This window comes from Bos mutus, chromosome 22, assembly GCF_027580195.1.
Source record: "Bos mutus isolate GX-2022 chromosome 22, NWIPB_WYAK_1.1, whole genome shotgun sequence".
NCBI classification, from domain to species: domain Eukaryota; kingdom Metazoa; phylum Chordata; class Mammalia; order Artiodactyla; family Bovidae; genus Bos; species Bos mutus.
The window spans coordinates 50,938,574-50,964,632 of NC_091638.1; the positions used below are offsets into that span (position 1 = coordinate 50,938,574).

Consider the following 26,059-nt stretch of genomic DNA (forward strand, 5'->3'; position numbering starts at 1 on the left):
TTCTCACAGCAAAAACGGATACAATTTTTTAAAAAATCGTGAGGCCCGGAAAGATCTTAGTCATCTGAAGGAAATGTTTTGAAGACCAAAAAGATGTGTTTGGGAGTCCTGCTGCCATAACAACAGTTTTGTGAGAGCCCTTCTCCTACTGGATGTTCCATATGGAGGGCAGTTCTCCTTGTACCAGACCCAATACCCTCCTGCTGATGCCCCACTCCCGGGCTGCTGCCCCAGCTCTCCTCACACCCTCTTCACACATTTCACTCCCATGAATAAGGATGCACTTTTCCCTTATGCTCTGTCTTGGGGAGTGCCCGGTACCCAGAATGCCAGATGTGCTCCCCAGCCCTCCACTGACCCCCACCACCACCCCATCCAAGCCCAGCCTCTGACCCTGAAGACTCCAGGCAGGCTTTGAGAACTCTGCCATCAGCCACCCGAAATGTTCTGTGATTTGTCTTTCCAATGAGACCAAAAACCATCAGCCAAAGTCATTATGGGCTGGTCAGAAGCCATCATCGCTGCTATCAAAACCCAGGTCATAGAGTATATTCTTCCCTGACTCCTGGGACTGAAGGGACTCTGCCCTGGGGTTGAGGTCATTGAGATCACTGAACCAGCTCATCTTGTGGTCCCCCTGGAAACTGGGAAAAAGCAGGCTGTTGTCTTGGGAGGAATGCCCGCTACACTGCACGAGGTTCCCTTGCTCTGCCCTCGTGGTCTTACTGGGCATGACTGTTCCTCCCTGAGCAGAGCAGACTAGATTTGTGGGGCTCCTAGGGCCCCAAAGTTGCAGGGGCTGAGCTAGAGTTTCCTGCTGCCCCCAGGGGGAACTTTGTGGGCTGGAAACTGGAGGCCGAGGACATTTAGAATTAGAAACACAGGTTTTGCTGGGCATTTGTTCTTGCTTCCTGCGTAGGGACCTTCTCCTGGGGGCTTTCCTGGGCTGCTGCTTGTCTTTTTTCCCTCTTTCTACAGTTACGCCTTTCTGTTCAGTCACCAACCTTTGCTCACAAGGGTGACATGAAAATGCGCCTTTAGCTTGCCATTTTTGGCTGGTGTTCTTAATGCTGGTTGCAGAGTTGTTTAAGTCCTTATATCCTCGAGATATAAGTTGCGAGTCTCCTTGGAAAACTGGGTCCCTATCTTTAGGAACCTTGTGACCCAGGATGGCAGAGCCACAGTTCTCAGAGCCTGTTTTAGTAACAGAGTTCTGGCAGTTAGTCTTCACGGCCCTGCCCTTGATTTGCCTGTTTCTTTTGCCGGTTCCAACTGCCGGCTGCACAGCCTCTTCTTGGAGAGCATCCCTCTTTGATCCCTCACCCCAGACAGCAAACTCCCTGGGCCTCGGGGAGCCCACACTAAGACTGCATGCAGCAGGGAGGGCCTGGGCCTGCCACGTAACTGGCTTCTCAGAGGTATATTTGTCCTGCCTGGGGAAACTGAGGCTCTGCGCCAGAGGTGGTGAGGTCTGAGAGGCACTGTCTTTCACGTGTTTGGGTGTCAGAGCGATGGAGGTCAATCGCTTTAACTCTGCTAGAACACTGGGCATATTCAGCTGACCTAGATGCTCACATAGCTGCTGAAAGTCTTTACTCTGCTGGATAACCAAAACTTCAAGGTGCTTCAGGTCGGACTTCATTTCTGTAAACTCTGCTTGTCTCTAAACAAAGGCAGTGAAAAAGTAAGGAGTTATGGACAGTGCAACTCAGAAGGCACAATAAAATGTATGAACAAAACAAAGGATGGGCCAGCAGAACCGAACCTTGTACCCTGCTGGGTACTATGAGCGGAAGCATGGCAACACTCTGGAGCAGGGGCCCTAGGGTCCACATGCCAGAGAACCTTGAGAAAGGAAGCTGGGCTCTCCCCCGACCTGATACCAAGGGGCCTGTGGTGGCCTCTGTTCTTGGCTGAAAATTTGCAATTTTAAAGATGTCTCTAGGTCTTAGTAACAAAGCCAGAAACACACACTTGGGGAGAGGGGTCAGAGTCTAACACTTACAGCTTCGAGTCTCTTTTGCAACTCAAGGATGGCCTGGTCCACGTTGCCTTTGTCCTGCACTATTTCCAACATCAGACCACTCTGAGCTTTTGCAGTCTCCTGCCCTAAATACAAAACAATGACAATTCACCACATGAAGACTGTGGTATGCTCCACCCTGCCTAGGCTGCTGTTGGGGGGTCGGGGGGGGAGGAGGAACTGGAAGCTGGCATGGGCCACCTGAGCCTGTTCTGCCAGCACCTATCTGGATCAACCTTGCTGAGGAGATAAAGCAAGAGCAGGGTGGTTCCCCCACTGTTTCTTCTTCCCTCCCTCCCTGAGGACATCCTGGCCAAAGCAGACTCAACCTCAGCACCTGCTGGGACTCTGAAACCTACTCCCCCAGTGACGGCACCAAGTCATCTTTGACCTGCCTTCTTGGCTCTGTCACCAGAGTGATCTTTCTAGAATGCAGTTATGATCATGGTAAATTCCATGTGTTGACCAATTAGAAAAAGACTGTTTACTCGTATTTCAAGCACTGGATCCCTGCTCCTAAACTCAGTTAATGAAATATTTTTCCAGACATCTATGTTGATATTTGTAGTAGAAAGCAAATGTAATTATCCTACCCTAGATGAGTTCATGAATAGCAATGTTTCTTAGGAACAGTGAACATTACCAGCCACAAAAGCAGAGAATGAAGAAGGCAAGCAAAGTGTTCAAGTCTAGATTCAGCAATCAGTAAGCATCAGTCTGTGATCCCACATATTCTTTCTTTGTCCCTAGGAAACACATTCAGGGTCTTTTACTTTTTTATTTATTTTTTTAGTGTCTTCTCTTAAAGAGCTTTTGTATTGAGCACATTACTTCCAAAATCTATCCATTTTTTTTTGTTTGTTTTAATAACTATCACAGCATAGGGACTTCCCTGATGGTCCAGTGGTTAAGAATCTGCCCTGCAATGCAGGGGACACGGGTTCAATCCCTACCTGGGGAACTAAGATCCCACATGCCTTGGAGCAACCAACCTCAGGCACCACAACCAGAGAGTCCATTCTGCGGCAAGGAAAGATCCCAAGTGCTGGCAACTAAGACCTGACACAGCCAATAAACATATATTAAAAACTATAACAGTATAAAAATGCTTCCAGTGAAAAATGATCAAATCGCTCCCGTGTAGACTTTGTTCTCGCTTCCTGGATTTAGCATTATGAGCATTTTCTGGAGTTTTGTATTAATATATGCACATACCCACGTATAGGTTATAGATCCTGTGTGTGTGTGTCTTCCAGAGAAGAGGACTCGTTTCATTTCTGCTTTGGTTATAAACAGTATTTTTAGCTTTTAAGAAAAATATGCCATTTAAAGCCCACCTCCATACTCTGCACAATCTCTTTTTCTTCAAAAAGGTTTCCTGTTTACACTTGGTCCAAGGCTTGGGAGAGGGCTCCAGGGTGGTTAAAAAGCTGCCTTGTGGCTGCAGAGAGGGGCTTCAGGCAGAAGCGCGGAAACCACAGGGAGACTTGAGGGTGAGCCTTCCAAAGAGATGCTCGCCCAGCCCTGCCTGGGGACCAGCCGGCCCACAGAGGTTAATCAGGTGGTCGCCATCTTCTTGATGAGCTTCACCTGCCTCTCCAGGAAGCGGCTCTCCCGGAAGCCACAGGCGGGTTCTGCGCGACGGAGCCCAGGGCGCGCAGGTCAACACAGGCCTGGTTCCGGTTCTTCTCCATGAACATAGCCATCTCCATAAGCGTCATGGGCCTTACCCACTTCTCTTGAGATGGCTTTGGCACGTCCTGGAACAGGGAGTGGCCACCACACTGGTTTTGCATTTTCCAGAGACACTAACACCCTGGTGCTTCTGCTCATCCAATATGCGGAAAAAAGTGTCCTGCACCCTCTAGAGAGAGGTAGGAGATGAGGCCTGCAGAGGCCTGTTGACCAGGCAGTTGACAGCGGCCTCCACCTTGATGGAATAATTGTGACAAATCTGGGAGCTCACATGGTTGATGGGTAATAAGGAGTTAATCTCAAAAAATGGTCTTGGTTGGGCCTCGTGGCCAAGGATAGCTGAGTGGCTGACTCTTAAATCTGTGAATGGAAAAAAAGTTGGAGGGTGGTCAGAGGCGAGAGCAAAGGGCATCCCTAGGTCTGTTCCATCCAAATACTGCTGAAGGAAGAGACAGATCCGCAGGACCCCTGAGTGCACTGCCAGTATACAGCCAATATTTCTATTTTCTTTTACAATAATTTTATTGATTATTTAATTATTTGGGGGCTGTACTAGGTCTTCCTCGCCTCGAAGGCTTTCTCGAGTTACCGTGAGCTGGGGGCTACTCTCTTGTCGCGGTGCACAGCTTCTCACTGCGGTGGCTCTTGCTGCAGAGCACAGGCTCTCAGCGCATGGTGCACTGGCTTCAGTAGTTGTGCTGCACAGGTTTAGTTGCCCCTTGGCATGTGGAGTCTTCCCAGACCAGGGATTGAACCTGTGTCCTTTGCATTGGCAGGCGGATTGTTAACCACTGGACCACCAGGGAAGCTCTCTGTTTTCTTATAAAGATGATTCTGTGGGGTCTGAGCGTCCCAGCACTGGAGTTTGCAGGCTGTTGGTGGGGCCGGGTCTTGGTACCAGGGACCCGGAATGTCCGCCTCCAGCCAGAGTTCATGCAGGACCCTGCTAAGTCCCCCACCACCGCCCTTGCCCTCACCTCTCCAGGAAACCCTCCAAGACCAGCAGGGAGTCGCTGCTTTTGCCCTCCAAGCATGGAGTCTCTCTTTCCCCCAGTCCTGAGGGGCTCCTGCAGTCAAGCCCCACTGCTCTTCAAAGCCAAATGCTCTGGGGGCTCTTCCTCCCCGTGCCGGACTCCCGGGCTGGGGAGCCTGGCACGGGGCTCAGAGCTCTCACTCATATGGGAGAATTTCTGCAACATAATGATTCTCCAGACTGTGGGTCGCCCACCTGGGTGGGATGGGATTTGATTATATTGTAAGTGTGCCACTCCTACCATCCCATGGTTTCTCTTTTATGTCTTTGAATTTGACCCCCCCTTTTTTGGTAGATTCCAGTCTTTTTTATTGGTGGTTGTTCAGCAGTTACTTGTGATTTTGGCATGCTTGTAAAAGGAGGTGAACTGAAGGTCCTTCTACTCCCCATCACCTTGTTGCCATCCTCAAAAAAGATTTTATTTCTATTTTAGAGATTCAACAAGGGCTCCATTGAGATGAGGTTGTATGCTGATGCTTTTCCGCTGACGGCCAGTGATTCCCCTTCATAGTTTTGCTCTCCCTGCTGTGCTAATGAAAGCCACCTGAGTAAAGGTCTGGAAGGCTCCATGTACAAGAGGAGTTTGCTCAGGCCTCCCTTTTTATAGGGTACCCTTCCCAATTTTCACTGACTGATCTCTCTCTGCCATAAGATGTGTCCTGGAGCAAGCCATGTGAACACAAGCACCTTGCTATCTTCATTTACCAATTAATAAATATTTCCATTCCAACATGGTTCATATAGATGGCTTTCATTCTTCTTGTGCCTTGCTCAGAAAGGCATTTCTCCTTCTAAAATTATAAAAATGTTGCTTATGCTTCTTATAGTTCTATTTATGATTTAATCACCACACAGTATGTTGATTCCTATGGAATGAATTTTGATGTATGGAGTTACCTATTTTCCAAAAGAGATATTTCCTGATTTTGATAGTGGCCTCTCCTTTTTATTCTCCTAATGACCATACTTTTTAATAGAATTTATACATCTTAGGTGAAAGTACTGCTGTGTACTAATTACCCCACCTAAACCCAAGGTAAAGTGGATTGTGAATGGCCTTGGCAATTCATTCTGTTCGTCTGGTTCTTGGTGTCCTCAACTGAAGAAGAAGGGGAGTTAGATTAGATGGCTTTGAGTGATCCTTCTGGTTGTACAGGCATAGTGTGACTGGGGAAAGACTTTATGACCTCATTCTGTGAAGGCATGAATTACATAATAAACCAAGAGAGTGCTTTCACATAGTATCTTCCCCCTTCCAAGCACAGTGAGTGCCTAGTGAAAGCCTGCAGAATGCACTGACTGGCAGCTTCGGTGCTCTAGGTGAGCTGGACTGGGCCTAGCCATTTGACAGCAGATTTACCTGGTTCCTAAGTGACTACCTAGCAAGAAAGGGAATGGTTCTGGGCAGGCTACTTGCGTGCCTATTTTTAAGAATGACCTGGCTTTTAATTAGTGTAATGCCACAGTGTTTTACTGTTTGCCTGGTCAGTCTTAAGCTCTGAAAGTTAAGGAACTGTCAGGAGTGCAGAATCAGGATCCCTATGCCTACCGAGGCATCCCTATGTCTCCCTTTGCAGACTCAGTTCTCCTCTCTCTGCCTTGACCCTGTGCTGTGGCCTTGAGCACTTCCATTCCCTGTTCTGGGCCTTAAATGCCACACCTCTGCTGCAGTCCTCCTTTCTGTATCAGTATTTCACCCAGTTTTAAATGTGAGGAGTAAAAAGAGTGCCTGCCTTTCGGCACTTACAGTGAGCTATTTTATCATGTTAAACACCGTTAGCCGCCTTTTTCCTTCTGCTCTTTGTCTCCCATCTTGTTGTGAGGGTAACAGTCTGGGCTTCCAGAACTGGTCTCTAAACAAATGCACAGAGGCCCCGTGTGTGGCATACTCAGGTTGGAAGCCAGCAGACAGTACAGTTCTTCTTTGCAGACAGATGGGGATTAATTTCAAAGTTACACAAAGGCATTAATTTTTGTAAATCATGAGCAATCCATCCCTTGGCATTTGAATAAGTTGACTTCAATTTGTTTAAAGTAAAAAAAATAAACACAGAGACAAATGCAAACAAGTGCAGATGCAGTCATCAGCTTGCTGTTGAGCTGAAAAGCTGTTGGTTCCAGGGGAAGTGTTCATCTAAGGAAACTTGTGTCATGGCTCCCTTCTGATGAATAAGGGCCTAAACCATGGTTTCACCTAAACGTAAATCACTAATTGACCGAACAGAGGACTTTACAGACCACAGACTGTAACTGAAATTGAGAAAGATGCTGTGATTCACTACAAAACAGCTGTCATTGAAGTGAAGGCAGCAAGCAAAACAGTAGGTGACTGGAATATTTCTGACTCCTGAAGGAGTGGTATCTTTATTTCTAAGTCCTAAGGGAGCAAGGGAGCCTTTATAGACAACACAGTCAGCAGTTCATTTGAGACTCAGGGCTGCCGTTGATTCACTTCAGGTGGTGAGATTAGAAATCTGGCAGAACCATCTGCCTTGAAGCAGCTGGGTTACTGGGTAGGGGATTGGTGCTTCAAAAAAGGCATGGAGGGACCAGGCATTCCCATACAGGGCTGGGGCCTGCTACCCAGTTCAGCTCCACATCCCTTCAGGGCTCATCTTATGTACCCATTCTCTCATCTGAAACACTCTGTGGAACCTCACCACTGGCAGAAACCTGACTAGGGTCAGCAAGTTCACGGTCACTGCTCACCAGTGCCCCCTGCTGATAACCTCAAACACGAGACACTCACATGTCTTGGCCACAGTTTCCAAAGAATCCACAATAGACTGACTTCTGGAACTGAGATGTTCCTCAGACTCTTCCACTGACGTCTGTAACTAAGAAACCCCAAATTAGGAAATAATTCACAGACTGTTGCCTCATTTTACTAACTTGGCAAACTGTCACTTAATGATAAAAAAAGGGTAGTTAAAATACTGCCGTTTTACATGAACAAAAACCAATACAATTATTAAACTTCTTAAAATGTAAGATGTTTTAACACCTTGAAATGTGGCACACTTACCTTGTGAATGCTTTCTTTGATATGGGAAATGAAGTTGTATAAAGTCTCACTAAAATAGGAAAGAAAAAAGGAAAGTGAACCTTTGCAAAATATTTAAGCAGTAGGTAACAAAATTGATTCCATGAACATAGCAGGATTCTACCGGTGCAACATCAAAACAGTGGTTGATCAGAGCTGAAGACTTAACCCTGAGAAATCTTAGTGCCCAGATTAGAAAAGGAGACACTGACTTTTCGTGATCATTTCCAAAGTGAAACAAAACTTTATTCTGTTTTTTAAAATTTACTCTATATGGATCTTAAATGAGGTTGAATTTTAGCAATTCAAGTGGTTTCTATAGTAGAACACACCAGCTTCCATTTTTATGGCAACATGGCTTCAGAGGATAGTGACTTCCTATGGATAGTCAAAAATTCTTGGACACATATTAGTCTAATGACTATTATTTTGTCTGTAAGAATGGAGATAATTCTGGGAATGATATTGATTTTTAATGAAAAATAAATTATCATAATTATTCCTCAAATATCCCACTTTTGAAAAAAATCAGACAAGGTTCATCATTAAAATTTTTTACAGATTTTGTTTCTTTATACAATGCATATATCAATTTTTGAACCCCAATAGGACAGCTCTTCATGCCACAGTCTTATGGATGCTCCATAAGACTGACTTTAAAAGAGGAATTTGATAGTACCATTTCAGAGTCTTACAAACCATACAGTTTTATGAATAAGATTAAGACATGACCTGAAAACAATGAAAATCTAAAATGAAAAATTTAGTGAACTAAGGATAAGAACAGAATGATATTAAATTATAAAAGTAGATAATAAGAATAACAAAAGGTACTTATAAATTAAAATAGCAGAAATTAAACAAATAGAATTAACCAGAAGATACAGTATGGAAATGTGATAGAAAACAGAAAAAAGACAGATGAAAAACAAGTAAATAGTAAAAAAAAAAAAAAAATTAGAGAATCAATGCAGGAGATTCAATGCTTGGACAAAATTGGAGATCCAGACAATAAGAAGAGTGAAAATAGGAGGTTTTCAAGGTATAATAAAAGAAAAATTCCCAGAACCAAAAGACACAAGTTTATAGGGCAAAAGGAATTCCTCCATGCCAAGGGTTCATGATGAGCCACATCAAACCATAGTGCTGTAAAATTTCAGAACTCTAAGGATAATGAGAAGGTCCTAAAAATTTGCAGAAATAAAGCAGGTGATTTATACAGGCTTAGGAATCTGCATGGCAGCAGACCGCTTAAAAGCACCCAGAAATCTATAAGGTAGTGGAGCAATACTGTAGAAATTTTGAACAAAAAGAACTCCTAGTCTTGTACAATGACAGCTGTGCCAGTTGCTTGTAGTCATCATCTCTTCTCAGTGGTCAGTACTCAATTTTTTAAATTAGTTCACTGAGGTATGATTAACACACAAAAAGCTGTACATATTTAACATATACAAGTTTGGAGATAAGTATACAACCATGAAACCATCTCCACAATCTATGCCATAAATACATCTGCCACCTCAGAAAGTTTCCTTCTACCCTCTTTCTTTATTGTTATTAGTGATAAGAACACTTAACAAAGATCCACCCTCTAAACAAAATTTCAAGTATAGAGTATTGTTAACTGTAGACACTATGCTGTATAGTAGCTCTCTGGAATTTATTCGTCTTATATAAACTGAAGTTTTGTACCCTTTGAGTAATACTTCCTGTTTCCCCCACACATTCCCCACCGACAACCACCATTCAACTCTCTGCTTCTGTGAGTTTGAATATTTCACACTCCTCGTATAAGTGGTAGCATATAATTAGTATTTTTCCTTCTGTGTCTGGCTTATTTCATTTATCATAATGTCTTTCAGGTTCATTCATTTGTTACAAGTGACAGGATTTCCTTCTTTTTTAAGGCTAAAGAATATTTCACTGTATGTACATACCATTTTTTCTTTCCCATTCATCCATCGATAGATATTTAGGTTACTTCCATTCTTGGCTATTTTAAATAATAGCCATGCTGTGATGAACATGAGAGTGCAGATATCTCCTCAAGATCCTGATTTCAATTCCTTTGGGTATATACTTAGAAGTGGAATTGCTGGATCATGTGGTAGTTCTGTTTTTAATGTTTTGTGAAGCCTCTATACTGTTTTCTAAAGTGGCTGCACTAGGGAATTCCCTGGAGGTCCAGTGGTTAAGACTCTGAGCTTTCACTGCCGAGGGCGCAGCTGTGACCTCGAGGAACTGAGATCCCCCAAGCCTTACGATGTGGCAAAAAAATTAAAATAAATAAAGTAGCTGCACCAGTTTTCACACCCATCAACAGTGTATATATACTTGCCAACAGTTGTTACTAATTTTTTAAATGATAATCATTCTGATAGGTATGAGATGATATCTAATTGTGGTTTTGATTAGCATTCCCTGTTAATTAGTGAAGCTGAGCATCTTTTCGTATAACCGATGGCCATTTGAATGTCTTCTTTGGAGAACTGTCCATTCAATTCCTTTGCTCATCTTTTAATCAGGATATTTCGGGGTTATTTTGTTTTTGCGACTGGGTTGTAGGTATTCCTTTAATGTTTATATTAACCCTTTATCAGATGTATGGTTTGCAAGTATATTCTGTCCCATAGGTTGCCTTTTCACTGTGTTGATTTCATTTGCTGTGCAGAAACTTTTTACAGTTGACCCTTATACAACATAGGTTTGAAATGCATGGGTCCACTTATATGCTGATTTTTCATTCAATAAATACAGTGGCCCCTTACGTTCCAGGGTTTCGCATCTGCAGATTTAGCCAAACATGGACAGAAATTTCCGTCTTCAATTGGTTAAATCTGTGCATTCAAAACTGAAGATATAGAGGGCCGACTATGGGACTTGAGCATCATTGGATTTTGGTATATGCAAGGACTCTTGAAACTAGTCTTCTGTGGATGCTGAGGGATGCTTGTACTTGGATGTCATTTCATTTGTCTATTCTTGCTTTTGTTACCTGTGTAATATCCAAGACATCATTGCCAAGGCCAATGTCAAGAATGTTTTTCCCTATGTTTTCTTCTAGGTGTTCTGTGGTTTCAAGTCTCACATTTACGTCTTTAATCCATTTTGAGTTGATATTTGTGAATGGTATAAGTTAAAGATCCTTTTCCATTGTTTTGCATAGGGATTCAGTTTTCCCAACATCATTTGTTGAAAGATTATCATTACCTCACTGTATATTCTTGGTATTTCTCATATGTATTAAACATTTAAAACCTAACCCTCAAAAAAAAAAACCCTAACCCTCTAAATGATCCATATAAAAGAGCACAGTGCAGCCACTGAAATGATTTTATAGATGAAATAGAAATATAACCGTTCAATATTATTAAATTAAAAAACAGATTGAAAATAATCCATAGGAAACAATTCCATTTTTATTTTTTGAAAGTATGCAAAAATAGAGCAGAATTATATGAAACAGTGTTAATGGTGGTTCACAGAATAGGCTGATTCAGAGGCAGACTTGAGAATCTGACAGACCCAAGATCTCTGCCCAAAACTCCTACTCAGTTTAGATGTGCTCCCTTGGATGGAGTTTTTCCTCACGCCCCCAGTCAGAACTGGAAGCCTGTCCTCAGGGCTCCCAAAGCATTTGGATGAAACCTCTACTACAGCATTTACAAATTTGTACTTAGAGTGAAAAGTCTAGTTTCTTTATTTTAGGTTGTTCTCCATCTGATCCTCTTTACTGTTTGAGGAGTTCCTCAGATCAGGGATCTTGGGAAGAAGCAGAGTCCTTTTCCTCCTCTTGAGGCTGAGAGTGCCAGGGCTTGCTTTCTGAGCTTTTCCTGAACTTGGGCTCTCCTTTCACATACACCTTGTCAGATTGGGAGTCAGGGTAAAAATACTGTGACCTCTTTCTCTGGTGGCTGTGGCTCTCGTGGTAGAAAGATGGAGCTCCATGGGATTGATGAAAGTGGACTACACTGACAACAATGGAGCGAAGGGTCCAGTGCACTCTGGGCAGAGGCTAGAAGGCAGCAGAATCTGCACGGGACTGATTTTGAGACTTTGTTTGGAAAGTTGCCCATGGTAGGTAGTTGTTGGCAATTGTATGACTGTGGCAAAAACTTAAATTGGCCTCATTTTCTTCCTTGCAAACTGGATTCCTAATCTCCACCCGCCATGTCCTGCCACCTAGGTAGATGACATTCCATCCTCGGGAATTCCTTGGCAATCCAGTGGTTATGACTCCATGCCTTCACTGCCGTTGGCCCAAGTTCAGTCTCTGGTTGAGGAACTAAGATCTTGCAAGCCACATGGCATGACCAAGAAAAACAAAGTCCTAAAGGGAACAGAAAATACCCTTCTTCCTTCCTTCATCCATCAACTGTCTGGAAATCTGATATAAAAGCTCCAAGCACTGTGAGGACTGAGAGGGATCATACTTTAGGGATCTGCTAGATTCACGCTTCTAGAAGGAGCCATGAGGTCCATGGAGCTACCATTCTAGCCCTGGACCACACACTTCAGGCTGATTTTTTGCATTAAAGAAAAATAATCATCTTTTAAATACTTCTATTATTATTACGAGAATGAGAGTACATGTCAATGCAGTTGAACATAATCCTAATAAAATGAACCACTTAAGATCTTTCAATAATGTTTAACACTTTAAAAAATTTAAATTAACATAGGAAATTTGTATATGTATGTGTACACAGTCCTGTGAGTTTTATCACAAATTTAGGATTCATGTAACAACCACCACAACCAGGATATGAGACAGTATCCCCCAAACAAATCCTTCAGGCTGTCTCATTGTGGTAAAGACCAGCCCACACCCCTAATCCCTGGTAATCACTGACCTAATACCCATCCCTATAGTTTTGCTTTTCTCAGAATGTCACATAAATTGAATCATATAGTATATAGTCTTTGGACTGGTTTCTTTCAGCATAGTGCCTTTGAAAGACTCTTGAGAGCACCTTGGACTTCTAGGAGATCAAAGCAGTCAATCCTCAAGGAAATCAGTCCTGAATATTCATTGGAAGGACTGATGCTGAAGCTGAAGCTCCAACACTTTGGGCACCTGATGCAAAGAGCCGACTCATTTGAAAAGACCCTGATGCTGGGAAAGACTGAAGGCACGGGAGAAGGGGATGACAGAGGATGAGATGGTTGGATGGCATCTCCGACTCAATGGACAGGAGTTTGAGCAAGCTCCGGGAGTTGGTGATGGACAGGGAAGCCTGGTGTGCTGCAGTCCATGGGGTCACAAAGAGCGGGACACGACTGAGCAACTGAGCTGAACTGAACTGAGTGCCTTTAAGGCTCATCTGTGTTGCTGTGTAGCGATAGTTCATTCCTTTGTGTTGTTGAGTAGTGTTCCACTGTATGGGCACACCATAGTCTATCCATTCATACATTGAAGGGCATTTGGGTTGTGCCCAGTTCTTGGTGATTATGAACTAGGCTACAATAAACTTTATTGTATAGACTTTTATGAAAACATGTTTTCATTTATCTAGGATATATATCTAGCAGTAGAACTGCAGAGGCAGACAATAAATTGTTTAATTTTATAAGAAACTGACAAACTTTTCCAAAGGGGCTGTATCGTTTTGCATATCCACCAGCAAGATTTCCATTTGGTCTATATTCTTGCCCAGCATTGTCAAATTTTGTCTGTTTTATTTTTAGTCACATTAATAGATGAGTAGTAATATCATCTGCTCATATTAGTAATATCATTGTGATTTTAATTTGTATTTCCAAAATAGCTAATGGTGTTGAGAAACTTTTCATGTATTTATTTGCCATCCATATGTTTTCTTTGATGAAGTGTCTGCTAAAATTTTTTCCCATTTTTTTATTCAGTTGCTTGTTTCTTACTGTTGAGTTTTAAGAGTTCTTGATATATTCTGGATACAAGTCCTTTGTTGAAAATGTGGTTTGCACATATTTTTTCCAGTCTGTAGCTTGTCTTTTCATTTTCTTAACAGTGTCTGTCACAGAGCAAACATCTTACATTTTGGTTAAAAACAAAACCCCAGAAATCTTAAGGGTAGGCTATCATACTTCAAATTCAAGTTCCCTTCCTTAATCTATCTGCTACTATTTATTTTTCAGAGTCCTCAGATGCTACATGCACACCATCAGGGCTTGGTTGCATTCAGTGGGAGCAATAGGATGTTATATACTTATTCTGTCTTACTCAGAACCAGAAGCCATTCCAATACCCTCTTAATAAATTCCTTTTTCATTTAAATAGTTATTTCTGTTGCTCACAACTATTAACTCTGGCTCACTTGTTAATTTATCCATCACATGCCTGTTTCCTTAACAAGACTGAGAACTTCAAAGACAGGTACCATTATTCCTCCCCTTGGGATCCCCAGTGTGCCCTATTGGGCCTAGCACAGCATTTACTGAGTGAGTGAATGAACAGATTTCACTGTGGTGATCCCCAATCTTGAAAGAATATGGCTCATTTTATAATTTCCTTGTGTTCCTTAGGTTATTCATTAGTTATGAGACTAATCTGTTTTCTCAAACATGATTGATTAAAAAATAATAATAATCTGGGTAATGAACATCCCATTGTCTAGTATGCCCAGCATCCACCTCTAATGGAGAATTGTTTCTTTTTGCATCCAAAAAGTGATTACGAGGAGAACTTCAAGTCATACCCCCCTCTTCACTCACCCCTCAATAACCAAATAAACAAATCCATCAGAAGCTTTCACTAGGATTTTCAAATTGTAACTAAGGGGTGAGAGTCTCTTTTTCTGTGTTAGTAGGAAGCTGGTCTCTAGTAGAAGAGAATGAAGCATAGATGGGGAGGGAAGCACAGAAAAGAGACAGATTTTTATTTCATTTCATTCCCTGTCCTTCCCAGATTGGTTAAGAGGACTAATATATCCTCCTTTTTATCCAGGCTAGTTTATTTGCTATCAAAAGAGTTATAACAAATGCAACGTGAATGAGTAAGGCTTCTTGTGAGATTTTTTTTAACCTCATGTGCTCTTTCTACTCATTTGGGAAAACATGTACTTTCAAAACACAATATGTAAATACATGTTTTATTGATTAGTAGCATCTCTTATGTTAACTCTGTACCATGCCTTATCATTTTCCTGCTTCCAGATTTACAATGGTATACTTTCTCTCTCTCATTTAAACTTTTCTCACTCTTCATCACATTTCTGACAAGCACTTATTGACAGAAAACAGCAATCTAAAATGGGGTTTGTTTTTGCCAGAATTTGTGAAAATTATGATTTTCTGCTTAGCATTTAAATCAATATCATAAACTTGAAATTTTTTTAATGGATAAGAGGATCTTCAGTGTCCTTATCATCTATTCTTTCTGTATAAATACTATTTTTTTTTCCATCTTGTAAATAATTGTTAACAGAAACTCATTTCTGGGAATTCTTTGGTGGTCCAGTGGTTACGTCTCCACGCTCTCAATGCTGAGGGCCTCGATTCAATCCCTGGTCTGGGAATTAACATCCCACAAGCCATGCAAACAAAAAAAAAAAGGAAAAGAAAATAAACTCATTTCACTACCAAAACAGCAAAGGAAATGAAAAATGAAATAAAGAAATGAAGGAAGGGACGGAAAGAGAGGGAAGAAAGAAATATCAAGAACTTAATGTTTCCAAAAGTTTTTTTAGTTACAGAAATTGTGATCAAACAAAATAATATAATCCAAAAGCCCAGAGAACAAAAACCTTAAGACTAATTTGAGGCAGTAAGATGAGCGGAACCTGCTCACGTGTAGTACTGTACCATTGTTATGAATCCTAGAGCCTAGATTCCTAGAGGAAAGAAATCTGTCAGCATCTGGGAAATGTTTACTTACCAGCAGAATCAAACACTTCAAATAGAGTATTTTGCCTTTCTCACTAAAGGAGTATAGGTATACGGTGGAGAATATGCCTAATCTTTTGAAGAATTCCTAATCTAGAATTCTTTAAGAAATCCTGGCTCCTAATGCAGGAGATATGGAGATATGAGTTATCCCTGGATCAGGAAGATCCCCTGGAGAAGGAAATGGCAACCCACTCCAGTAATCTTGCCTGGAAAATCCCATGGACAGAGGAACCTGGTGGGCTACAGTCTGTGGGAACACAAAGAGTCAGACATGACTGAGCAACTGAACAACAACAAAATCAACATAAAAGCATTAGTGGTGATGCTAAATGACACATCTTTACTGACAGAAATAATAAAGTATATTTCTGCTTGGGTGTTACAATTTCTGTGATAACTAAGGATGTCCTCTTAACTTACTATGGAGAAATGAACAAGTTAATTTCCTCAGTGACTGCAACTTATTTATTTACAAATTAATGTATAGTCCTAAATTTGCTTATATATATATTATATATATATAAAACAAATAAGAATATGTATAAAATTTAGGCTATATCTTTAAAAATACCAACATTTCAAAGTGAGAAAATCAGCCTGAATTATGATTTAAGAATTCATGTGCTATATTCTTGACTCTGAAACAAATGTTAACTAAGTTCCTAAGTCTGATGATCTGAAGAAAAAGGACAGAATTTTAGGCAGAATAAACCTAACATTACTTGAATATTGCATTTCTCTAAGAAGTCCTTTAGCTTAATATTCAGAGACACCAAAACTGTGGCAGCCTAAGAAAGCAAATAAAGAGTAATTACTAGATGAGCTGTAAAAGTAAGAATGCTATCATGCTGAAACTGAATTATTCAACTACTGACATTCCATTTGCTATTTCACTCAGAAAAGAGAAGCTGTCTCATCCACTTGAAAGGTTTTTGTGTACCTGTCACATTTGTCTTTTGCACTTTTCTTTTTCTCCTCAAACTGTTCCAAGAGGCCTTTTGGTTTTCCAAGAGACAAAGGAAGAGGAAACAAGCCTCCATCTTTTGGATCTCCTCCAAGCAGCTGGGGTTTTGTTTGGTACTTTGTGAAAATACTAGGTTCACTCTGTTCAGTGGAAAAGAAAAACATCATAGCCTTTCACACATAAAAATATTTATAGCATTCACTATTTTCTATACAAAGCAGAGTTACACTTAAGTGCAAACTATAATACTAAAATCCAATGCAGCATGTAGTATTTCCTTTTTATTTCATATGCACCAGAAAATTATATTAAAGAAAAGCAACTCTTTTTACTAATATAATTTCTGCTTTACCAGCCCAGAGATATTTAAAATGTCAGCTAAAATGGCTTAAAATCAATTATATAAGTTTAAAGGGAACAACAGAAAATTACGCTGTGTTGAGATAATGTGTTAAAGTTTTTATATTAATAAGTTTAACTCAAGTTGTTGTTGCTCAGTTGCTGATGAACTAGACTTACTGATAAGTTTGACATGTAATGTAAATGGCACATGGTAAGCCATTTCCTGCATTCCAAAGCAAAACTTACTCTGAAACGTTCAGGTAGTATACTTACTCCTTCACATCACTGGGTACCAATTTTTGTACTAAAATACTTATCTCAGAGCATACCTTGCTAAGTTACAGTAGTGACCTAATCTTATTAAGTCTATCTGATGCAGTTAAGTCTGTGTATAAAGTTAAATCTGGTTCTAGACCAAAATAAATAAATTAAAAAAAATATTTCTGACTCACAAAAGAAAACAAGCTGATCTCCAAAAAATCAAGAGATTCTGGCCCTTGGGCTTCCCGTGTGGCTCAGCTGATAAAGAATCTACCTGCAATGCAGGAGACCTGGGTTCGATCCCTAGGTTGGGAAGATCCCCTGGAGAAGGGGATGGCTACCCACTCCAGTATTCTGGCCTGGAGAATTCCATGTACTGTATAGCCCATGGGGTTGCAAAGAGTCGGACACGACTGAGTGACTTTCACTTTCACACTTTCTGGCCCTTATTCATCAACTTAGGCCTCAGTATCCTCATCTCCTCCTTCAAGGAGTTAATGACTAAATCTACAAAGCATCTGATGTTTCTTAGGAAAAAAATGTCCATATAGAATAATATTTATATTACTTTGTCCCTATTTCTAAAGTTCTTTTTTCTTATTGAATATTCACAAACAATAATATGACAAGCCTTAGAAAATGCCATGTAATATTTGGCACTCCCTAGGAGTGGTCAAAGTACTGGAAATATTCTGTGTTGCTTTAGTAATAGAAGAAAATGCAAATTAAATGTTTTCCATTTCAGACTACCAAGTCAAATGAATCACCAATCAAACACAAATCTATTTAGGGCAGTGATCCTTAGAGGTGTACAATTCTAAAATATAGTGCAGCATAATAAGTCATCTTTACAGTTTATCTCCATAATGACTGTGAAACATGTGCAGAGAAATTCTGGAATTCAAACTCACATCCAGAGAATTCTGTTGTGACTGTTTTGGATGTCTCAAGTGGACTTCAGAGTCCACGGGTGTTGACAGGGTCTGTGAACCTTCTGGACAGAACTGGGATCCAAAAAGGAACTGGGAATCACTGAGACTGGAGTAATCAGTCTGATTGTTATTCCAGTTAGATGACTTAGTGGCCCTGAAATTAAGCAAGACGATAAAAGTATATCAAGTAGACAAACATCCTGAACAAATGAAAACCATAATTCAAAATTATTTCAGAATATTCTGGGCAGAATGCTAGCTTTTTTTTGACCTCCCAGTCCCCTGCACACTGCCAGTACTACCTCTAAAGAAAGAAGGAAATTATGAATGCCAGACATTTTGATTACAACAACCTTGGAACAATCAGATGGAAATTCAAACATTAAGGACTAACACCATTATTTCTTGTACAACAAGATTATGGGCTTTAACACCATTTTGGAGATCAAAGGTCAGAAAATCTTTAGGGATTAAGAGAACATTTTAAAAGGTTGAATTTGTTTATTAGTAAGGGAACAGATTAAAAATAAAATACAGCTTATGCATGTAGCCGATTCAGTAGTCAGAATTAATAAACTAGATTTACATATAACTACATGGATAAGTCTCAGAAACATAATTTTGAGTGAAGAAAAATAAAAATGTAATGAACTCTCTCATGTATTAATGTAATTTATAAGCCTACATCATACATATTAAACAAGTATGTAATTGAATATGTAGAAGATTAATGGGAAGGATACAGATTAACTCCCCTAGAATGTGTGTCTGTCGGGAAGGAAAGGAGCAGGACTGGAGGGAGAGAAGACGCTATAATACACAATCACAGTATAGACCTAGATACGGACTGAATGTGTGTGTCCTCCCAAATTTACGTTGAAACACCGAAATCAGATTGATTATATTCTTTGCAGCCAAAGATGGAGAAACTCTATATAGTCAACAAAAACAAGACCAGGAGTTGACTGTGGCTCAGATCATGAACTCCTTATTGCCAAATTCAGACTTAAATTGAAGAAAGTAGGGAAAACCACTAGACCATTCAGGTATGACCTAAATCAAATCCCTTATGATTATACAGTGGAAGTGAGAAATATATTTAAGGGACTAGATCTGATAGATAGAGTGCCTGATGAACTATGGACGGAAAAAAAAAAAAAAAAAAACTATGGACGGAGGTTCGTGACATTGTACAGGAGACAGGGATCAAGACCATCCCCATGGAAAAGAAACGCAAAAAGGCAAAATGGCTGTCTGAGGAGGTCTTAATAGCTGTGAAAAGAAGAGAAGCGAAAAGCAAGGAGAAAAGGAAAGATATAAGCATCTGAATGCAGAGTTCCAAAGAATAGCAAGAAGAGATAAGAAAGCCTTCCTCAGAGATCAATGCAAAGAAATAGAGCAAAACAACAGAATGGGAAAGACTAGAGATCTCTTCATGAAAATTAGAGATACCAAGGGAACATTTCATTCAAAGATGAGCTCAATAAAGGACAGAAATGGTATGGACCTAACAGAAGCAGAAGATATTAAGAAGAGGTGGCAGGAATACACAGAAGAACTGTACAAAAAAGATCTTCACGACCAAGATAATCACGATGGTGTGATCACTGACCTAGAGCCAGACATTCTGGAATGTGAAGTCAAGTGGGCCTTAGAAAGCATCACTACAAGCAAAGCTAGTGGAGGTGATAGAATTCCCGTTGAGTTATTTCAAATCCTGAAACATGATGCTGTGAAAGTGCTGCACTCAATATGCCAGCAAATTTGGAAAACTCAGCAGTGGCCACAGGACTGGAAAAGGTCAGTTTTCATTCCAATCCCAAAGAAAGGCAATGCCAAAGAATGCTCAAACTACCACACAATTGCACTCATCTCACATGCTAGTAAAGTAATGCTCAAAATTCTCCAAGCCAGGCTTCAGCAATACGTGAACCGTGAACTTCCAGATGTTCAAGCTGGTTTTAGAAAAGGCAGAGGAACCAGAGATCAAATTGCCAACATCTGCTGGATCATGGAAAAAGCAAGAGAGTTCCAGAAAAACATCTATTTCTGCTTTATTGACTATGCCAAAGCCTTTGACTGTGTGGATCACAATAAACTGTGGAAAATTCTGAAAGAGATGGGAATACCAGACCACCTGATCTGCCTTTTGAGAAACCTGTATGCAGGTCAGGAAACAACAGTTAGAATTGGACATGGAACAACAGACTGGTTCCAAATAGGAAAAAGAGTACGGCAAGGCTGTATATTGTCACCCTGCGTATTTAACTTATATGCAGAGTACATCATGAGAAATGCTGGGCTGGAAGAAACACAAGCTGGAATCAAGATTGCTGGGAGAAATATCAATAACCTCAGATATGCAGATGACACCATCCATATGGCAGAAAGTGAAGAGGAACTCAAAAGCCTCTTGATGACAGTGAAAGTGGAGAGCGAAAAAGTTAGCTTAAAGCTCAACATTCAGAAAACGAAGATCATGGCATCCGGTCCCATCACTTCATGGGAAATAGATGGGGAAACAGTGGAAATAGTGTCAGACTTTATTTTTTTGGGCTCCAAAATCACTACAGATGGTGACTGCAGCCATGAAATTAAAAGACGCTTACTCCTTGGAAGGAAAGTTATGACCAACCTAGATAGCATATTCAAAAGCAGAGACATTACTTTGCCAACAAAGGTCCGTCTAGTCAAGGCTATGGTTTTTCCAGTGGTCATGTATGGATGTGAGAGTTGGACTGTGAAGAAGGCTGAGCGCTGAAGAATTGATGCTTTTGAACTGTGGTTGGAGAAGACTCTTGAGAGTCCCTTGGACTGCAAGGAGATCCAACCAGTCCATTCTGAAGGAGATCAGCCCTGGGATTTCTTTGGAAGGCATGATGCTAAAGCTGAAACTCTAGTACTTTGGCCACCTCATGCGAAGAGTTGACTCACTGGAAGACTCTGATGCTGGGAGGGACTGGGGGCAGGAGAAGGGGATGACAGAGGATGAGATGGCTGGATGGCATCACTGACTTGATGGACGTGAGTCTGAGTGAACTCCGGGAGTTGGTGATGGACAGGGAGGCCTGGCGTGCTGCGATTCATGGGGTCGCAAAGAGTCGGACACAACTGAGCGACTGAAGTAAGGAGGATGGGACCCTCCTGATGAGATTAGTGTCCTGATAAGAACAGACACCAAAGAGCTTACCCTCATTCTTTCTCCATCATATGAGGACACAGAAAAAGGCAATTGTCTGCAAGCCAAGAAGGGAGTCTTCACCAAAAACCAATCATGCTGGCATAGGACTTTCAATTCTAAGACTTTTCAATCTCCAGAACTGTGAGAAAATAACTTTCTGTTGTTTAAGCCATCCAGTTTATTGTACTTTGTTGTGGCAACCCAAGCAGACTAATATAGGTCTCATACAGACTGAAGAATATGATCAACTCAGATTTGCACACAGAAAGATCCATTAAGCACTGTATTATTCCCTTTTACACTTTAGTGTCTTATCCTTGATTGTTTTATATACTTCTAGCTGTGGACCCCCAACTTGCTTCCCATGGATACCTATGCCAGTCTAAATCTCACATTTGAAGGGGATAATGATATTGATAATGATACAATCACACTTGAATACAGTGTACTGAGTCTACACAGAGATAGCACATAAGTGGATAGACAAACATATAGTCTTCAAGTTTTTACTTGAAAGACATCTCAATAACAGTTTATGTTACTTAATGCTGTTGTATAACCCAAGAAAACATCCTTTTCATTAAAACACACAGGCAGATCATTCCTTTTCCAAATGCTAAATTTAAAATAGATAGCACATAAGTACATATTCTAAGCCAAAGGAATCATTATATATTAATACAAGAAAGAAATAAACCCTACTTGTTCAGAACAGAGAAGAGAAATTATTTTGACTCATAGAATCATTTTCTAAGATTAGCTAAGGTAATGGGCTACACACATATATTATAATATGGTTTGCATAATCATTGCTCAAAATAGCTAAATAGCTCTCTGTGACTCCATTCTTAGGTCAAAGAGAATAATTAGCTGGGCTGGAAAAGAAACAGCTCTGTGAGCCTACAGAAGTCATGTAGGATTTGTATCTTCAAGCTACGATCTGGAATTAAACATATATTTTTTCCCCTACTCTGTATCAACTGTAAGCCTTTTTTTTCTTTTCAAGGAAAAAACAAAAAGAACAATGTTTTAGGTTTTTTGCTGTCTTTAGGAAGGTGTTAGGAGGAAAAAAAACTATTCAAAGATTAAAGCATGCCAAAAACAATTGGAAATCCCTCCATATATACCACTTCTGGGGCATACCCACCAAACTAGCAATAGCAGGCCCTTCTGCATGGCTAGAGGACACCAATCTAAGTACTTCAGCAGAGTGGTAGAGGGAACAATATTTCAATGAGGCCTGTTAGCAGTTGGAGTGGATACCTACAAATTGTACGATACAGCTGAATACATTGTCTTGAGTTTGCTCCTTGCTGTTTCAATAGCAATTGCTCCAAATGAGGTTAGAGTTTCTAGATGTTGGACCATGTCTAACTCTCACAGGCCTCATAGTCCCTAGGTCTGGTGCTGGACAGTCATTGTTCAATTAGCACACATAGCTGAATTGATATTAATTTTATAATCAGAAAATAGGCAAAGGGAGAAGACAGTATGAGGGGGTTACAGTGCTGACAAGCGAGGGGAAGAAGCTATATGGGGTAACTCTATTACTATAAACCCATATGAAGGGGAGCCTGTTTTCATGAAATCAATCTTCTCAAGTAGAAGAATACATAACCAGAAAACTTACCCAGAGCCTGAGGGGATACTGAACATATCTTTGATATTCCAGACATTAAAATTCATGTCTTATGATTATTCCCTTTAAAAAGAGAGGAACATTCATTTAAAAGGTTAATACAGTACTTTTCCAAAGATTACTTTACAGTGACTGTTATATGTAGATGAGGGCATTTCAGCAGTTATATTCTCATCCAGTTGGTGAAAATTCCCATTACATATCTGCCAGAAATAGGTTTTGTGTTTTTTTTTCCTTGCAGTTAAATTGCATGCAAATTCCCCGCAATATCAGAGCCCAAACCCAGCCACCTGTAAAAAAGTAAATTTGCCTGCCATCCTTTGCTTTCTTGTTTCTTGTTCTGCCACCTCTACTAATAATCTGCTTTTAGAAAAAGACCAATAAACCCCTCTTTCATTGCCCGATACAAAGAATGACTTAATCTATAACCTTTCCCGAAAAGACTGGTTCTTCTCAGCCCATAGGATATTGGAATGCCAAGAAAGCTGTGGAATTTAGGCAGTAAGAAGCTGGTTGAAGAATAAGTGCTATGGGCAAAAGTGTCTTCCCACACCTCTTACAGCAGTTTCCTATTCCGCTCACTGCCAATCTAACATACTACATAATACAGTTCATATGATGATCATAGTGCCTGGATTTTATGAAACAAGCCCAATTTTCAATTTTGTCTCCTTGATCCCACAGAACATTCATATGTATCAGATTGTATATTACCACTGAGAGCATCAGAAAATGATACCCACACATATGAGATCCCCAGTATAGATCTAGATAAGATGAAGCATAAGTTCTGAACAAATACAGGTAGTTTGGTATACATTAATATAATTTAACCTTGTTTAGAGAAATGTATTACACTGAAGTTTTCTAACTTTCTAAAACATTACACACATTTGTGTGTTTATAAGCATTTGTTTTGCAAGAAAGTTAAGTCAATAGACCACAGAATCAAGGGGCTAAAGGTAGTACTACTTTCACAGTATCTACTGTGTGCTAGGCACAGTGCTGGACACATTGCAGAATATAAGCTTAATGATTTTGTGAGGCAGATTTTGTTATCCCCATTTAAAAGCTTGTGAAGATTCAGATAGGCTAAATAATTAGCTCAAATTCTAAATAATTCTTGATAAATATGCTAGATCATTGAGATGAAAACTGAAGAAAATTCATTTTAAAAACTGGCAATATTGTCCAGATGGGTTCACAGGTAAATTCTACCAATTCATTTATAGACAAAACCATACTAATTCTGTATAACCTCACCCAAGAGGTAGCACAAGGGACACTTTCTAGCTCATTCTATGAGGCCAGCATTATGCTAATAATATAACCAAAGACATTACAAAAAAAGAAGACTACAGACCAGTGTCTCTCATGAACATAGATGCAAAGTCCTCATCAAGTTATTAGCAAATTGAATCCAACAATGCATAGAAAGAATTATACACAACAGGAGATGCAAGCAGGGCTAGTTCAGCATTTGAAAATCAATTAATATAATCCATTAGGATTATAGGACTGATATTGAAGCTGAAACTCTAATATTTTGGCCACCTGATGCGAAGACCTGACTCATTGGAAAAGACCCTGATGCTGGGAAAAATTGAAAGCAGGAGGAGAAGGGGATGACAGAGGATGAGATGGTTGGATGGCATCACCGGCTCAATGGACATGAGTGTGAGTAAACTCGAGGAGTTGGTGATGGACAGGGAGGCCTGGCATCCTGCAGTCCATGGGGCCGCAGAGTCAGACAGGACTGAGAGACTGAACTGAACTGCTAATTCATTGCATCAACAGGCTAAAGAAGAAAAAGTATACAACCATATTGATACAAAAAAGCGTTTGATAAAATCCAACACCCATTCATGATAAAAACTCTCAGCAAAGTAAAAAAACAGAAATTTCCTCAACTTTATAGAAAACATCTACCCCCAAACCCAAAGTTAACATCATCTTTTTAAAAAAATTTTTCATTGGGGCATAGTTGATTTACAATATTGTGCTAACATTACACTTAATGGTCAGAAACTAAAAACGTTCCCACTAAAATCAGGAACAATGCAAGATGCTTCCTCACATCTCATCACATAAATTAGCACAGGATTAGATAGACAAACCAGTAGAACAGAGCAATAAATCTTTCTGAAATGGAAATGTATGTTTATGATAAAGGTAGTATCTCAGATTTGTTGGGGACAGATAAACATTTTAAAGTAGAGTTGGGATAACTGAATAGATATATCAAAAAAAATCAGATCTAGTCTGTTCACCATATGTCACAAAATATTACAAATGAATCAGAGATAAAATAAATATGAAACCATAAAAGCACTGGAGTGGAGGAAACGTAAATTTCTCTATAGCCTGGAAGTGGGGAAAACTTTGACTCAAAAAGTCCAGAAGAAAAAAACTGACAAATCTGACTACATAACATTTTTAAAAAGAAAATTTTGTATCACACTACAAATCTTACAGAAAATGGTCAGGACATCTGAGCCAATGGTTCACAGTAAAAGAAACACAAAAGCCCTTATATGGGAATTCCCTGGCTGTCCAATGGTTAGGACTCTGAGCTTCCACTACAGGGAGCACAGGTTCTATCCCTGGTCAGGGAACTAGGATCCTGCATGCCAAGTGGTGAGGCCAAAACCATCATCATCATCATCATCATCATCATCACTATGTCTTTTCCCTGCTTTTTCTCTACCCTATCATCCTAATATATTATACATTTTATTAATTTATCATATTTTGTCTCTCAGCATGCACACCCATGCCTACCAGAATGTAGTTTTAAGCTCTTTGAAGATAGGAATTTTTGTCTGTTTTGTTCACTGCTATACCCTCAAAATCTACAAATTGTGCATAGCAAATAATAAGTGCTGGCAAATAATACAAAATATTATTAAATGAGTAAATGGGAACTAAATTAGGACAATGGAGCAAAACTTTCCAAATATCCATAAATTTAAAACATTGTTTTCAATTATTACATTTAAGTCCCTGGATCATCACAGACTTTATTATATATTTTAATAAAGGAGATAAAGTAAATATGGGATTCCTGATCTTCATGTTTG

The 26,059-nt window shown here is 40.1% G+C and overlaps 1 protein-coding gene across 1 annotated transcript; it reads right to left on the bottom strand.

Annotated features, from left to right (window-relative positions):
- Nucleotides 1–505: 505 nt before the first annotated feature.
- On the bottom strand, nucleotides 506–23,026 carry IHO1 (interactor of HORMAD1 1). Its single transcript, XM_070360023.1, has 7 exons — nucleotides 22,971–23,026; nucleotides 18,139–18,313; nucleotides 16,601–16,764; nucleotides 7,777–7,825; nucleotides 7,501–7,588; nucleotides 2,006–2,109; nucleotides 506–1,663 (listed from the first exon to the last, which is right to left on the bottom strand). The coding sequence occupies exons 1-7, from the start codon at nucleotides 23,024–23,026 to the stop codon at nucleotides 506–508; spliced, it is 1,794 nt and encodes a 597-aa protein (XP_070216124.1).
- Nucleotides 23,027–26,059: the final 3,033 nt, after the last annotated feature.

Bases quoted from the DNA above. Each gene is read 5' to 3' on its own strand.
- IHO1 (XM_070360023.1), bottom strand. From the start codon at position 23,026: ATGAATTTTAATGTCTGGAATATCAAAGATATGTTCAGTATCCCCTCA. The intron at 18,314-22,970 runs GTAAGTTTTCTG...GCTTAATTTCAG, and splicing joins AGTATCCCCTCAGGCTCTGG to GGCCACTAAGTCATCTAACT. The intron at 7,589-7,776 runs GTAAGTGTGCCA...GGGGTTTCTTAG, and splicing joins TCAAAGAAAGCATTCACAAG to TTACAGACGTCAGTGGAAGA.